At 36.7% G+C, this 16,303-nt stretch overlaps 1 protein-coding gene across 1 annotated transcript in view; it reads right to left on the minus strand.

Moving 5' to 3' along the window:
• The window catches only part of LOC138703658 (GTP-binding protein Di-Ras1), a 1,052,070-nt gene that overhangs the window by 12,441 nt on the left and 1,023,326 nt on the right, over positions 1-16,303 (minus strand). The window contains exons 7-8 of the mRNA XM_069831720.1: positions 10,670-10,816; positions 2,193-2,383 (exon numbers count right to left, since the gene is read on the minus strand). Coding sequence (XP_069687821.1) covers positions 2,193-2,357 — 165 coding nt within the window. The 5' untranslated portion in view covers positions 2,358-2,383; positions 10,670-10,816. The remainder of the gene's footprint in view (positions 1-2,192; positions 2,384-10,669; positions 10,817-16,303) is intronic.

The following is a 16,303-nucleotide window of genomic DNA, read 5'->3' on the forward strand; positions in this document are numbered from 1 at the left end:
AATTGTATAGTGATGAAATTACTGAATATTGAAATATTTTGTCATAGATTAAAGAAACTATTTACAAGTAATCAATTACTGACCAAGTGCCTAGTAAGTTTTCGTTTGAATTCAATTTTATTTCGACAATCCCTGATGCTAGCAGGTAGCGAATTCCAGAGTCTTGGCAGGGCTATTGTGAAAGAAGATGAGTATGAGAAGGTGCGATGGGATGGTATTGTTAGTATTGTTTCATGACGAGAGCATGTGTTCAGATTATGGTGGGAAGAAAGGTAAGTGAAGCGAGACGACAGGTACGAAGGAATAGAAGAGTTCAAGATTTTGAAGAGAAAGAGAAGTGAATGTAAATTTCTTTTCTTATCTAGTTTAAGCCAACCTATTGCTTCCAGGGATGGGGTAATATGATCATATTTACGAACATTGCTTACAAAACGTACACACAAATTATGAGCACGTTGAAGTTTCATTTTGTTGTCGCTGGAGAGGTCAGTCAGTAAAATGTCCGCATAGTCGAAATAGGGAAATGCAAGTGTCTGCACAAGGGACTTTTTTAAGCAAGAGGGGAGATGAACATTTATCCTTTTTAGCACATGGATAATAGAATATACTTTTCTGCAGGTTTCTGTGATTTGCATGTCCCAGTTGAGATTATTATCCATGTGAATGCCAAGATTTTTTACTGAAGAACTGAAAGGGATATGCACTGTACTTACTTTAACAGGGGAAATGTCGAGGTGTTTTACAGCGTCGGTTTGCCGTTTGTGTCCTAATATAATTGCTTGTGTCTTTCCAGGATTGATTTTAAGACGGAGTTTCTTTGTCCATGTCACAATCGAGTCAATGTCTTCGTTCAATTTATCTATAGCGTCATTTACTCGGTCTAAGCGGGAAGAGATGTAGCATTGAAGGTCGTCAGCATACAAGTGATAATTACAATGCCTTACAAGAGATGTAATATCATTGACATATATTGTGAACAACAATGGTCCGAGTACCGACCCCTGTGGTATACCTGATGTTATGTCAAGCCAGGAGGAGCTTCGATTCCCGGATACAACACATTGTTGTCTTTTCCGTAAGTAGGATTCGAACCAACTCACAGCAGTCTCTGACAAATACATATTTCTCAATTTATGGGTGAGCAGGTCAAAATTTACAGAGTTGAAAGCTTTTCTAAGGTCAAGAAGTTGTGAGTACTGGTTGCAACAAGTCGCCATTGTGCATTTTGTGTTACTTCAAAATGAACGACGTGATTGATAATCCCGCCGACTGTGAGGTGAGGAGTGTGATTCGATTTTTGAATGCCCGACATTTGAAACCTGCAGAAATTTACCGGCAATTGAAAGACGTGTATGGTGATACTGTAATGAATGAAAGAAGTGTGAGAAAATGGTGCGAAATGTTCAACAATGGGCGAACAAATGTCCACGATGAAACTCGACCCGGACGCCCATCACTCATCACAGAAGACCTGAAGACTAAAGTGAACGACAGAATCTTGCAAGACAGGCGCACATCACTCGACGAATTGCATATTGCCTTTCCTGACATTTCCCGTTCTTTGCTTGGTGAAATTGTATCGCAACATCTTGGCTACCACAAAATCTGTGCCCGCCCGCACACTGCTGCTTCAACTAGAAAATTGCTGGATCAATTCGGTTGGGAAATATTTGATCATCCGCCCTACAGTCCAGACCTTGCTCCTAGCGATTTTCACCTTTTCACTAAGCTGAAAGACTTTCTGGGTGGTACGCGTTTTGGAAGTGATGAAGAGTTGAAGAAGACAGTGAACACCTGGCTTAATGAACTGGCGGCAGAGGAGTATAACACGGGAATTCTAAAGCTAGTGAACAGATACGACAAATGTTTAAATGTAAGTGGTGATTATGTAGAGAAGTAAAGGAAGCTTCAGTTATGTAACAGACTTTGTTTTTTGAAATAAATATATATTTTTTAATTATTACAACAAAACGGTCGTTATTTCCTGGATCCCTTCGTATTTTACTAATGAAAATGATATGAAATTATGTGTAGCGCAGAATAAAGGATAACATTCGAAGGAAAATAAAAAGATTTTAAAAAGTTGTAGTAAAGCAGTTTGTCAGTTAGGGACGAAAATTTCCAGTACATGCGCATTCAAAATCGCGTGTCCCTGAATGCCGGCCCGCTCTACAGGGAGTTACAAATCATACCTTCAGAGTGACTGGTCCGAGGTCATACTCCCGGTTGTACAGGTCCTCGACTGTGCTGCGGTACTTGTCGGTGAAGGTGTTGAACAGAAAGCGCTTCACGATGCAGCTCTTCCCCACACCCGCTCCGCCCAGAATCACCAGTCTGATGCGCTCGTGGTCGCTCATGCTGCTGTCCTCTAGCACTCGCCTACCTGCAAACACAAGTACGTACGTGCAAAATATTAGAACCGAAGGCACTTTAGAATCTTACATTTATAGATTTGGGAGCACAACGGAAGAGTTAGGGGCAGCTTGGAAGATGCCTTCACGACGTGACCCCGGATTATCTCCGCTAAACATCTGCTAGAATATGGCTGTGCTGCAACAGTGACGGTCTACATTCCGATGCTCTAGACCAGACGTCTCCAAAAGCGTACTCGCGATAAGCCCCTGATCGGAACCGAAGCCAGTACGTAATGCGCGCGCTTCACCTCACCCATCCCCACCTGTACTGTACTCAATGTTTATGCGCAAACGAAGAGCAGTGGCGGACTAGGAAGAGAAATATTTTTTTGTGTCAGTGGGGAGAATATGAAATGTTTAATTTGTTCGAAAATTCTTAAGGGTGTTAAAATTCAACATGCGACGACACTACTCGATTCTTCACAAGGAATATCATACAATTACAGGTATGCTGGACATGTGAAAATAATTTATTTTGGGACGTCTGTATAACTGTTCGTTATACTTAATAATCAGTATATTACAATATGTTTACACTCAGTTTCGCATGATATACTTATAGTTTTTCGTTTCATTTTAGGTGAAATACATAGAAATATTTTGATAAATTTGAAACAAGAACATACAAACATAAGTCACACACGTATCCTCAGTCTTAAAAAAAAAAAAAAACTTCTTGCTAGCTATGTTCTGACTTGGAATAATATAAAATCAATAAAGCCCTTTGCAGAATGAGCATTTGTAAAATCGTGCATACAGGACGTTACTAAAATACTGTGTCCAGAACAAAGTCACAAGTTTAAGAAAATTAAATTGTCCCCAAACACAGTTCAGAGAAGGATTTGCAAGATTGCAAATGTAATTGAATCTGAAGTCGAAACCACAATTAACCAGTCTGTAGCATTGGACGAAAGCACAGATAGAAATGACGAAGTTCATCTAGCCAATTTCATCCGAGGAGTTAATGAACATTTTACTGTGTGTCAAAATAATATACAAACGTATGATATTTCTTATACATTTGATGTTATTATTTGTAAACATAAGCAGATCGTTGCCGCAATCCCCCACTGACCGCTCCCATCTGTTGAGGTACGAGTCTCTAGCTTCACAGCACGCTATGTTCGAATGACTATACGCTTTTTGGAGACCTCTGTTCTAAACCCTTAAACCATAAGATAAATGTCCATATTAAACAGTCAATCATAACCACCACAGTGTTGAAAATAAAGGGATGTACAGCTGTCAAGAAAAAGTGACCGCACTCGTGAACAGCGAATATTCTTCGCTTCACTTCGATCCACTTCGGATCACGGTGATGTTACACGATGCATGCACTTGTAGAAGCAGTTTCGGAACTATGGACTTGTTCGATATCTGCGTCTCGTAGAGCAGAGGTAGAGTGCTAGCTTATTGATTCGAAGGTTGTGATTTCGAGCCTTTTTCTAGTTATCATTTTACATTTTGATTACACAACTTTTAACACTGTATCACTTCGGAATAAGTATGATAAGACTTTCCTGTGTTAAACTTCAACGTACCTCGTTTACATGTTTCGACCTATTTATAGGTCATCTTCAGAACTGGTCGTTGTTGGTCTTGGCGCCTCTTGTTCTGTTTCCTGTGAGGGTGCGTTCGTGTGGTATAGTGTAGAGTCAAAGAGTGTGTGTGTTTTGAAGTTGAGTTATGTGTTGAGAATTTCGTTGGGGTCTGTTTTCGTGTGTCTGTATATTTCATATTGTTCTAATGTGTTTAGTTTCTGGCTTTTTGGTTGGATGTGTAGTATTTCCATGTCTGTGTTGATGTCTCTGTGAGTGTGGTTAGCATTTATGATGTGTTCTGCATATGTGGAGGTGTTTTGTAATTTTGTTATGGCTGTGATGTGTTCTTTGTAACATGTTTGAAACGATCTGCCTGTCTGTCCTATGTAGAAGTTGTTGCAGGTGTTACATTTGAGTTTGTATACGCCTGTGTGGTTGTATTTGTTTGTTTGTGTTGTTTGTGTGTTGAGATGTTTTTGTAGAGTGTTATTTTTTCTGTATGCGATGTTGTAAATTAATTTCTTGAATGAGGTTGCAATCTTGTGTGTGTTTTTGTTTTCGTATGTTAGTGTGATGTATTTTTTGTGTTCTTGTGTTTGTGTTGTATTCTTATGTTTTTCGTGATTATGTTTTGTCTTACGTATTATGTTGTCTATTATGTTAGGGTTGTATATGTTTTCTTGTGCTATGTATTTGATTGTGTTTAGCTCTTCGTTGAAATCCTGTTGGTTCATTGGTGTGTTGAGTAGTCTGGGCACTTTACAAATTATTATTAATATCTGCCCTAGAATTTATAACAAATTAATAAATAAATACCCACATCTATTTACCTCCAACTGTTTGAAATTTAAGAAGGGAAGTGCTAGAATTTTGTTAAGTTATAATTTTTTGTATTTTATTCTTCTGACAAGAACATCATTATTATTATTATTATTATTATTATTATTATTATTATTATTATTATTATTGTTATTATTATTTACTGTATATATATATATATATATATATATATATATATATATATATATATAGACATCATTTTATTTTTACTAACATTTCTAATATTAACCTGGCTATACATTTGGCTTAAAGGTTGTGAACCGGACACACCGTTTGATACCCCCTTCCACTGGAGTTCGATGATACTGGCGTAAGATACAAACAAATCACTTTACTAGGTATAGGAGGGATGAAAAGTAGTTCATCCATTTACGTAAAGTAGAAAATATCGCAATTTTGAGTTTGATAATTTTTATTAGGGTTTTCTTTAATCAAAATACAGTACTGTATTAACAATAAGTGTTTTTACTCACGAACTGAGCTGTCCGTTCGGACGTATTCATTATGCAGCGCATATTATATGTCTATAGCACATTAGCGTACAATATAGAGAATGACGTTAAATTGAAAAATAATCATAATATGGATAATTAAACACATATTTGAAAATGATGGCCGTTCATTTCTATACAGGTTTCAGTTCTTTTTTGCATATTATCGCACTATATACTATTGTACCTAATTCCAATTACCAGTTTCGTCTTTCGTACTACTAACTCATGTTGAAATAATTCTGTACCTACTCTATAAAAGAGTACCTAACATACTGTATATTCAATCTTCACTTCTGTCCGATCCGAAAAGATACAATTATTCAGACATGCTATTTATTATCCGTTCAAGTGGTTTTGTCGAGGGTCGTAGAAAGGAGGGAAATCACGTGACAGTTAATTACTTAACGAGACCTTTTTATTTAAGTTATTTTAAACAGTTATATAATATTACGTAGACGTCCAATTCCTAACAGAAATTAATGTTTTCAGAAAAGAACTAAGACAGCCCAGCCACAAAGGAACGGGCAGAAGTGGGTGGAGGAAACCGGGATGCGACATAGGCAAACGGACGACAGTACCTGTGCGAGAATATGATTCAATATTGAAAGCGAACATATTTCTGGAACACACTATACTCACTAACTCAGTACTGTTTGTGTTTACTAAGACCGTAAGGCGACTTTGACTGTATACGCTTGGTTCTGTGAGGAGAACAGTTGGAAGTTCACTAGTAGAGGGGGTGAGAATGAAGTACATTCAAAAACTCAGGTACAATAAAAATTGAAGTAAAAATAAAATGATGTCCCTGTGTGTGTATATATATATATATATATATATACATACACTTCTAAGGATTTTCCTTTAAAAATTCTCTTATCTTTGATGGATTTTCGGTTATTTTCATATATTTTGTTTCACTTTCATTGACTTCGAGTCCCCTGTTCTGTGCCTTATTGTTTAGTTTGGTGAATGATTCCTTAACAGCTCTTTCGCTTATCTTCGAATTAAATCTAAGTCGTAGGATACTTTAAAATTAGATTTAGCCGTCTTGTAATGTATCGTACTCATGTAAACCAACTTAAAATCTATAAGTTTCAAAATTCAGTTTCTCTCAAATGACGTATTCTCAGTTCACATTACGAAAACCGATTTAATCTATTGGATGAGATTTACTATGTACTGAAATGTAAGTTACTCAGAATTTATAATTAACCATAACATGTTCTCTCATCACAGACAAGTTTTTTTTGCATGTAGATTCATTTTTTATGTCATGCTTTAATTACGGGAACATTAAACACAAAGCTCATAAAGTTCCCTTTTATGAACAGCAATAATAATTATTGTAACGAAGTAATTTCACCATATTATGCCCCATGAGGTATAATTTAATGCTTTAATTAGTCTAATTGAACGTATTTTCTCAGAATTATTCTTCGTGGAATTGAGATTTTATTCGTCTCGGTTTGAATAGGATATTTTGAGATTCTGATTACATTGAATACAACACACGTACTAGTACATGCAAGAAACAAATGAAACGCAAGATTTAAAAATTATCGTAGAACAGGTTAAAGTCCATCAATATTTTGCAATTTTTTATGATATTGAGGTTATGCAATGGAGCGAAGTTCCTCAGAAAATAGCATTTTGTCGTCATATCCTTCGCTTATGAAATCACATTACAAGAAGTGAATTACAATCTATTAAAGACTGATTTTTTATTTGACTTGTGATCGAAGTTACCTGTTTAAATAGGGTAAAGTCGATCACCATTGAATTTTTAGTTTAAGATCGATTTTAAAATATTGCGGAGTAAAGTCGATGACTGTTTATGTTTTTAAAAACGAACTAAGTGTATTACATATATTTTATTTGTTATAAGGAGTGTAGAAAACAATAATATTCTACAATATATGCCTATAGGATTATACAGTATTTATTTTGTTACTGTGATCACACAAATCGATACAATTAGGCCTATAGGTCTCCACTGTACAAACGTGACTATGACTGCCAACATATAAAACATAAAAATACATTTTAATACTTCACATACCAACAAAGAAAGATTTAAGAATTCAAAATTTACATTGAAATACCAAACTTCAATGATAATCTAAAATACTATTCAACATTGCTTAGGTTTATGTCAGATGTTATTTGAAATCTTCCCCTCCTCATGTCACTTTATAAACTGCGTTGTTCCCATTGTCAGGTACAGAGGGGCAGTGCTTCTCTTACGCATGAAATTCACCATAATTTCGTCTTCCTCTATCCCCACTATCCCATCAATATGCGCTATACTACGACACTTTTCTGTTTATAAGTGTTAGTTGGAGGTATTTCGGTGAAAAATTTATTCTTCCTGTTGGTCCTATCTGCTTCGAGTAGGTCGATGGCATGATCGACTTAACCCTACAAAGGTATAAGTTTTCTTAAAATAATAAGTTTCAATACTAACATTTACGAACTGCAAAACTATTATTTCAGGATACAATCTCAACGAAAAGTACTTACGTATACTTCGTCTCCTTTCACTGATGACGATAATTTAGAGTTTGTAAGACTTTGTTTTCGTTTAAGAGAAAAAGTTGAGAATAACAATTATCACTTCAACGGTAATTACACAGTGTTCCCATTGTTGGCATTCGCAGGCTTTTTGTTGTCCCTCTCGCTTGCATTTGCAATGTGAGGCAATGAAGTCAGCGTAACAAAATTTTAATAGGTAACTGAGAAAATATAAAATTTTCAATAAAAATCGCAAATGATCGATTATACACCCAATGATTGACTTTACCAACTTCTACGGTACTCGTTAGTCATATTATTGTGCGTAAAATTTTAAATGGTGGCGTATGTAGAGTGACCACATTCACATCGATAAAAAAGAGGACACAAAGTTTCAAAAAGGAGAACATTGTTCCAAAAAAGAGGACAGAAAATATGTACTTTGATTTAGGCTTAGGCCTCTATTATACCGGGTGTTTCAAAATGAATATCGGGGTTTTAATGCTTTGTAGTATTTTTTACATTTAACGTACAATTATAAATAATACAACAAATGGGAACCCCCTCCATGTAAGCGAATGAAGACATGCGTCTTGACCTGAATATACGAGGGGGATCCAGGAAATAACGACCGTTTTGTTGTAATAATTAAAAAAATATATATTTATTTGAAAAAACAAAGTCTGTTACATAACTGAAGCTTCCTTTACTTCTCTACATATTCACCACCTACATTTAAACATTTGTCGTTTCTGTTCACTAGCTTTAGAATTCCCGTGTTATACTCCTCTGCCGCCAGTTCATTAAGCCAGGTGTTCACTGTCTTCTTCAACTCTTCATCACTTCCAAAACGCGTACCACCCAGAAAGTCTTTCAGCTTAGTGAAAAGGTGAAAATCGCTAGGAGCAAGGTCTGGACTATAGGGCGGATGATCAAAGATTTCTCAACCGAATTGATCCAGCAATTCTCGAGTTGAAGCAGCAGTGTGCGGGCGGGCGTTGTCGTGAAAAAGCACAACTCCTCTCGAAAGCATTCCTCGCCTCTTGTTTTGGATTGCTCGCCGTAGTTTTCGTAAAGTCTCACAATAACGATTTGCATTGATCGTAGTGCCTTTTGGCATGAAATCCAGGAAAAGAACACCTGTGGGATCCTAAAAGACAGTAGCCATGACTTTTTGTGTCGAGAGAGTTTGTTTGAATTTTCTCGGTTTCTTGGGTGATGAGGGATGATGCCACTGACGTGATTGGCGCTTGGTCTCTGGGGTGTTGTGAGACACCCAGGTCTCATCACCAGTCACAATTTGATCAAGAAAGACGTCTCCATCTGTGTGATATCGCATCAGGAATGTCAATGCTGAGGCCATTCTCTGAGTTTTGTGTTGGTCACTCAGTTGCCGTGGAACCCATCGTGCACAGATTTTGTGGTAGCCAAGATGTTGCGACACAATTTCACCAAGCAAAGAACGAGAAATGTCAGGAAAGGCAATATGCAATTCGTCGAGTGATGTGCGCCTGTCTTGCAAGATTCTGTCGTTCACTTTAGTCTTCAGGTCTTCTGTGATGAGTGATGGGCGTCCGGTTCGAGTTTCATCGTGGACATTTGTTCGCCCATTGTTGAATATTTCGCACCATTTTCTCACATTTCTTTCATTCATTACAGTATCACCATACACTTCTTTCAATTGCCGGTAAATTTCTGCAGGTTTCAAATGTCGGGCATTCAAAAATCGAATCACACTCCTCACCTCACAGTCGGCGGGATTATCAATCACGTCGTTCATTTTGAAGTAACACAAAATGCACAATGACGACTTTTTGCAACCAGTAGTCACAACATTATGAGAACACATGTTAAGGAAGCCAGTTGACCATCAAACAAGGAAGGGGAGTCAGCTGCGCGGCGGTTATGCGCGAACGGTAGTTATTTCCTGGATCCCCCTCGTATCTATGGATTGAGGTGAAGAAGATGAATGATATGAAATATATATTATTTTTCTACACGGGAGGGGAAGGAAAATGGACCGTAGCAATAAAAATGCCAACTCGGCATTTGCCTAAGTAACTGTGGAAAACCACGGAAAACCAACAGTCAGGTTGGTCGGTCCGGCGATTTGAACCGCAGAACTCCCGAAAACGCATGAGCCATCTCGCTCGGTGAAAGATTGTTTGTTTCCTATCATGCAAGATAAAAGGGACCGGTGGGCAGGTATACCTCATCCTCATTCATCCCGTAAATTCTGGGTGCACAGTAGGTCTCAGTATGATCGACGTGCAAAGGGTCGTCCCTAACCCGGCCCTAGCCACCGTTACCTAACCTAAACTAACCTAACCTAACCTAACCTAACCTAACCTAACCTAACCTAACCTAACCTAACCTAACCTAACCTAACCTAACCTACATTTGTTCAGAGCAAATTTCTGCATCATTTATTATCATAATACCCTACTCTCTTACTATGACTAAACATATCGAGAATTAATTCAATGGCTTTTCTAAAAACACGCTATTTAAGGTTTCATATAAAACAATTTTTACCTCGAAAAGGAAGCAAAAATGAATAAAATTGTAATATTTTGTTTGAAATATCTCAAAGAATAATCCCCTGAAATGAATAACATTACTTACGGTTCAAACTGTACAAAAGAAAACAAGGTGGGAAGAGACGTAATGGTAACCCAAAGAAGAAATTTCATATATTCGGGATTAGTGGAGAGGTGCTACAAGAAGCAAGTTTCACTCACGCACGCACGCATGTACACACTTGCACGCGTATGCACACTCAAGACAGAGACATTTGAAGCTGCGTGGGAAGGCTATTGGCCAGCATGCTTTCTAATATAAACTACTGTTACAAGTGTAAGTAACTTACGTGGTACGGTTCGGCATGTTCAAAAGATGTGGAAGTGATTATTCTTGCTCGCTGACTGCTATGTCCACTTGGTGACACCGAGATATCATCTCCGTGAATCAAATGGGGACGTAAGGTCTCGATATTTTCGTCCTTAGTATAACAACGCTGTAAAAAAAAAGAAAGAATGCTATAGTTATTTTTTTTTAAGAAAGTCATTGTATTAGAGCACTTTATTTCTTCTAATCTTTATATACTTTCTTCTATCGTGCAATAGTCAATTAAGTCGCACTCGAGTTTTGATTTTCTCTACACTGGTGGCCATAATTCTGGAAACGTTTTGTTTTTGTACTGAACTATTAAAACATCTGCATCGATTCACAGATTTATACAATTCAAAATGTTACTCGTGACTGATTCGTTAATTATGGGGTTATAATAAAGGTATTATATTAAATCCTGAATATTTTAACAATAAATAATCAATACTATGTCGGAAATTATGTTCTTGTCGTTTAAGATCTAAATATTAATTTCAGATTTCATTATAATTTCCCATTATTTACTGCAATAAAAACTAGTCCAGTGTTGATTTTAAGATTATTGTTGATCGATAGAAGCATTGTTGAGCAATGTTAGCATAAAAATGTGGACATTATTAGTGTGTTTCTACCAGTTGTCTGACTTAAGATTTCGTTAGGTGAACACCTGATTGCTTTACAACAAACTTTATTGATCATTTTATCACAATGGATCCACGAAAGGACTGAACAGCTTCTAGGGCAGTCACACTTCGAGAAGAAGGCCACACAATCAAGGAAATTGCAAGAAAACTTGGCAATGGTGCTACAGTGTCTGGCGTCCAGAAGGTATGGCAGAAGTACAAATCCACAAAATCTCGTAAAACAACACTTAGGACTAGTAGAAAACCTAAAGTAAGTCCAAGAGATGTGAGGCAGATTTGTCGATTAGCACTGAAAGATCGAAGGAAATCTTCTAAAGAGATACAATAATCTTAAACTCGACAATGGACTAATTATTATTACAATAAATAATGGGAAATTATAATGAAAACTGAAATTAATATTTAGATATTAAACGACAAGAACATAATTTCCACTTGGTAATTATTTAGTATTAAAATATTTAGGATTTAATATAATACCTTTATTATAGCCTCATAATTAACGGGTCAGTCACGAATAACATTTTCAATTGTATAAATCTGTGAATCAATACAAATGCTATAATAATTCAGTACAAAAACAAAAATTTTCCAGAATTATGGCCACCAGTGTAGATAAATCAAAACTTCTTGTGAAATTACTGTTGATAAGTACTCTCTGAATTATACGGAACGAAAATTCTCTTCTGCTGGTTGTTATTTAGGAAGAAAATATAATGTGCAAATAATTTATCTGATGGTAATCACTATTACTCCAAAATAGCCATAATGATTTTCTTATTTTTATCTTATTCAGTACTGTAAGTGATTCTATACTTTCTAATAAGCTCCCCGAGAAAGTAGATTATTTTCCCACCCGTTTCGAGGATGTTTAACACAGGCTACTGCTTAAGGCTGGTTCACAATAAACCGGGAACGAGAACCAGAATGAAAACGAGAATCAGAGGACGTGAATATGAAAATTTTTGATTCACAATAAACCGAGAACGTAGACGACTATGCATATCGATATGCATGTCAATAACGATAAGTAAAGTCGATATTACGCATTCTGATGTTATTTGTGTATAATTGACCAATGGCGTTCTCTCATGAGTACAAGGCGGCCAACATAAACACAGGTAAACCAACTTCGAAATTTCAACTGAAACATTTCATTAGGTACGGTACTATAAATATGCCCATGCATCTTTATTATCACAACCTATTTTAAGTCTACCATAACGTAAAATAATTAGAAAAGAAACATTTGTAATAGAACAAAAATGAACTCAACAGTAGTTATTGAATTGTAGCATGAATATGTAGTGTGTAATACAACCAATACAGTAATAAAATATGATTCACTTACGATCAGTGTTCAAAGACGCAGCTATTGAAAGCCACGTATTCTCCTTCATTTTCTAATCTTTATACGAGGCGCGCCGCTTATCGTAAACGTGAGGATTTTCCTCAACACTCAATATTAGAATCTCATCAAATAAAACTTGCTCCATGATGCAAAGCACAGAACAAAATAATGTACTTATAGGTTATATCACGGTCTTCTTGCTACAAAATATATGACGACAAAATAGCTTTAAAGCTACGGTTTGGCTACGGCGATCTTCCCCGACGATCATCGCTGGGATTCTGTCCCGTTGATTTGAATGTGCATGGTTTCTTTACGGCGATGAATGTCAACGAACGTCGCTGGGCTCGACGAACATCGTCGGCGTTTGCCTTGGAGGCGAAAACCTGGCGATCATCGCCGAGAAACCAATTGCAAAATTACAGTAGGTGATGCATTAAATCATTTAATAACGTGATTTATACATCATACATACCATAATGGCGGTAAAACAGAAATCTTTCTGCAATTTCTCCACTAATGAAGACGAGATATTAATTGAGTAAACACAAATCCCTGTTCGACATGAACCAAAAAGAAGAACCAACGTAAACAATAACAAATATATATTTTGCAACAACCAGAACTGTTAATACAATTGAGTAAAGTGATTCATAATTGAAGGACACACACGATGCGGCAGATTTAGCTATTGAAGCAAAAGCTTCAGTGTGAAATAATGAATGAAGTGGAATTCCGAGCAAAGGAGAGAAGTGCAACAACCTCCTCACATTATTTTTTTTATTTGTAACATTATTTCCTAAATAAATGCTCCTAAATGAAAAAAAAAAACATTGTAAAAAGAAAAATAAAGTGTTTATATATTGGTTTTTACCTTAAAGTTATGCTTATCTTTCAGCTGGACTTACTGTTTTTTTGAATACATTTTGTGAGTAATTTTACAATATCTTTTCAATTGAACTTAAAACAAAATGAAATTGTTCGGAGAAAGTCTGAAATAATCCTTATAATTGGTGGGTTAATTTTCAAGATGTCTTAATATCAATGCATTAAAAGACCCCTCTGTATATCTATTTCTAAACATGACATTAACTACTTTAAAGATCCGTACTTGTTTTTCAAGGCAAAACTTACATTATAACGTTATCATATTGTCATCCACTTATCAGCTGATCTGACATGGTCAACTATATAAAACAATTTACTATCCACCTACGAAGTTCGCCGGTAAAGAAACCACTCTCTGACGATGACCGCTGGCGATTTCAATCGTCAGCGATGATCATTCGACGAAGATCGTCATAGCCAAACCGTAGCTTTTAGATGGCAATAGAATGAATCTAGTGGGCTGTGATCGGAAACGTGAACGCCAAAGTTGAAACTTGGCCAACTCTCCGTTCCCGATCCTGGGCTCCGGCAAGCTTTTCGTTAATTGTGAATGCTCACATTTAAATGTGCACATTTTAAAAATTTTACCGTTTTCGTTTCGTTCCGATTCTCGCTTGCGGTTTATTGTGAACCAGCCTTTACTATTCCTGTAGTTTAGTACTTAAGACGCGGATTCATTTCACGAGCTCGGGGTTGAATCCCGGTGCGGACTGAATTACTACTAGAACATAATGCCACATTGAGAGTTCTTCTCGGGATTTTAATGTTGTCCTCAACATTCTAAATTTTATTTCACCCAAAATCTCATGGAGAATGGGGAACAGTTTACTGCTTTTCTGTACAACATTCACAGCTGTGCCAAACGAAGGCTCGATATCCGCTGGTATTCAGGAGAATGTTTCCGAAGCTGAAAAACAAACGGCATGCGAGGACCCTTGCTATTTCGGAGAAATGTTAATCTGGCCGACGCTGCTATGTGATTCCTGGTGATCATTAGAAACCAGCCTACGTCATCTCTGAGGTATTTACGGATGTGAAAAGACACGAGTAGGTTTTACCCAACGAGTTAGAAAGATATAGAGTGGTCATTGCGCCGCCATGTTTGAAGAAAATTGAACGACCGTCGGTAATGAACTTATGCGCCCAAAACAAAGTGGGCGTGGTGATAACTGGCATTAGAGTCGTCAGCTGTCTTAATTTCGTTTGCATAAATCAGTTAAACTGAAGTGGAAAAACCTAGTATTTCGTCAAATACGTGCTAGGAACTTAATCTAAACTTATGTACGCTAAATTTAAAACACTTGAGCAATTCCTAGAAGGAATGCTTAAAAGAATAACCTACGCAAAATTGTCATGTAGTATGACAAGAAGTCCTAGCAAATATACTGAAGAAAATGTTAATATTCCTAGGTTTTTTTAAATGCGATCTGCAAGATTGCCTATAAAATGAACGAGTATGATTCGGATGATTTTATTAAATTGTTTTCCCAGTCTCTACACGTTGCAAAACTATTTACTATACCATAAGATATACAATGAAAGTACGCCCTATCTGTAGTAAACAACCTTTACCTCCAAGCTTGTAACGTGGGTGAAACATGACAAAACACGCTTTCAGTTTTTTTGTTACAGTAAAGTATAATTATTATCGAAATGTGAACGTGAGGCCAACAGCCGGCTGGTCTGTCTGAGCCTTTCAAGGGCTGTGGCACCACAGATAATTATTAGTGTATAATCGAGCACCCACGTACAATAATGGGGTAAGTAGTTACGAAATATATTCATACTTACCCCATTATTGCACGTGGGTGCTCAATTATGTTCTATCATGCCCTTCCAGTTAAAATACTAACAGCAATACGACCTACCCCAGAGTTTTGCGTTATTTTGGATGCGAGTGTCGAAATACAATTTTAATATTTGATTGCTATTACTAGGTTTGAAACGGAATTGTAGCGGTTTTATCCGTATTTAGTTTAACTTTATTGCTAGTGAACCATTTATTTGATTAATCGTTTGTCTTCGAAATAGGCCTACTTCTTATAAGCTACAGCTCATCGTCTTCTTGTATAAGCAGTAAGGACAGAAGGAGCAGAAATAAAGGATGCCGGTGTCGAAATACAGTTTTAATATTGTATTGCTATTTGTTTTTCACTGGGTCTGAAACGGAATTGTATTGGTTTTATCCGTATTTAGTTTAAGTACATTACCAGTGACCATTTATTTTGTTTATGCCGGGCGTTGTTACACATTTATGCATGAAAGAAAAATGCTGCTAATTAACAAAACTATGGACTTAACTTCATAAAATTTACATGAAATATGATATATCAGTTGTGTTTTTCCTTTTGACATTGCAATTATATGCAGCACACACAACAGGCATGTTTTTTCTTCGTTTTTTTGTACTTCTTACCTCCGTTATACAACATTGTAAGCAGACGAATTTTTACAAAGGTGGGCGCTTAGCTCAGATCTGCCGTGTTTCGCGGTGGCACCGCAAAGAGCGCTGTACAGGACAACATGGCCACTCTATAGTCTTCTCTTTCTAACTCGTTGGTTTTACCATTCATCTCATGCCGATCTCCAGAGAGTTGCATGCATATATGGATATCCTGAACTAGCACCAACAGATAGCGCGCGTGTACTTTGAGGGATGCGGTTTGCGTGTGCATTTGTTTTCCGGTATATAAACATTGAGGATTTACGTAATGTATTAGTACATTCAATA

This window comes from Periplaneta americana, chromosome 7 (assembly GCF_040183065.1).
Source record: "Periplaneta americana isolate PAMFEO1 chromosome 7, P.americana_PAMFEO1_priV1, whole genome shotgun sequence".
Taxonomy (NCBI): domain Eukaryota; kingdom Metazoa; phylum Arthropoda; class Insecta; order Blattodea; family Blattidae; genus Periplaneta; species Periplaneta americana.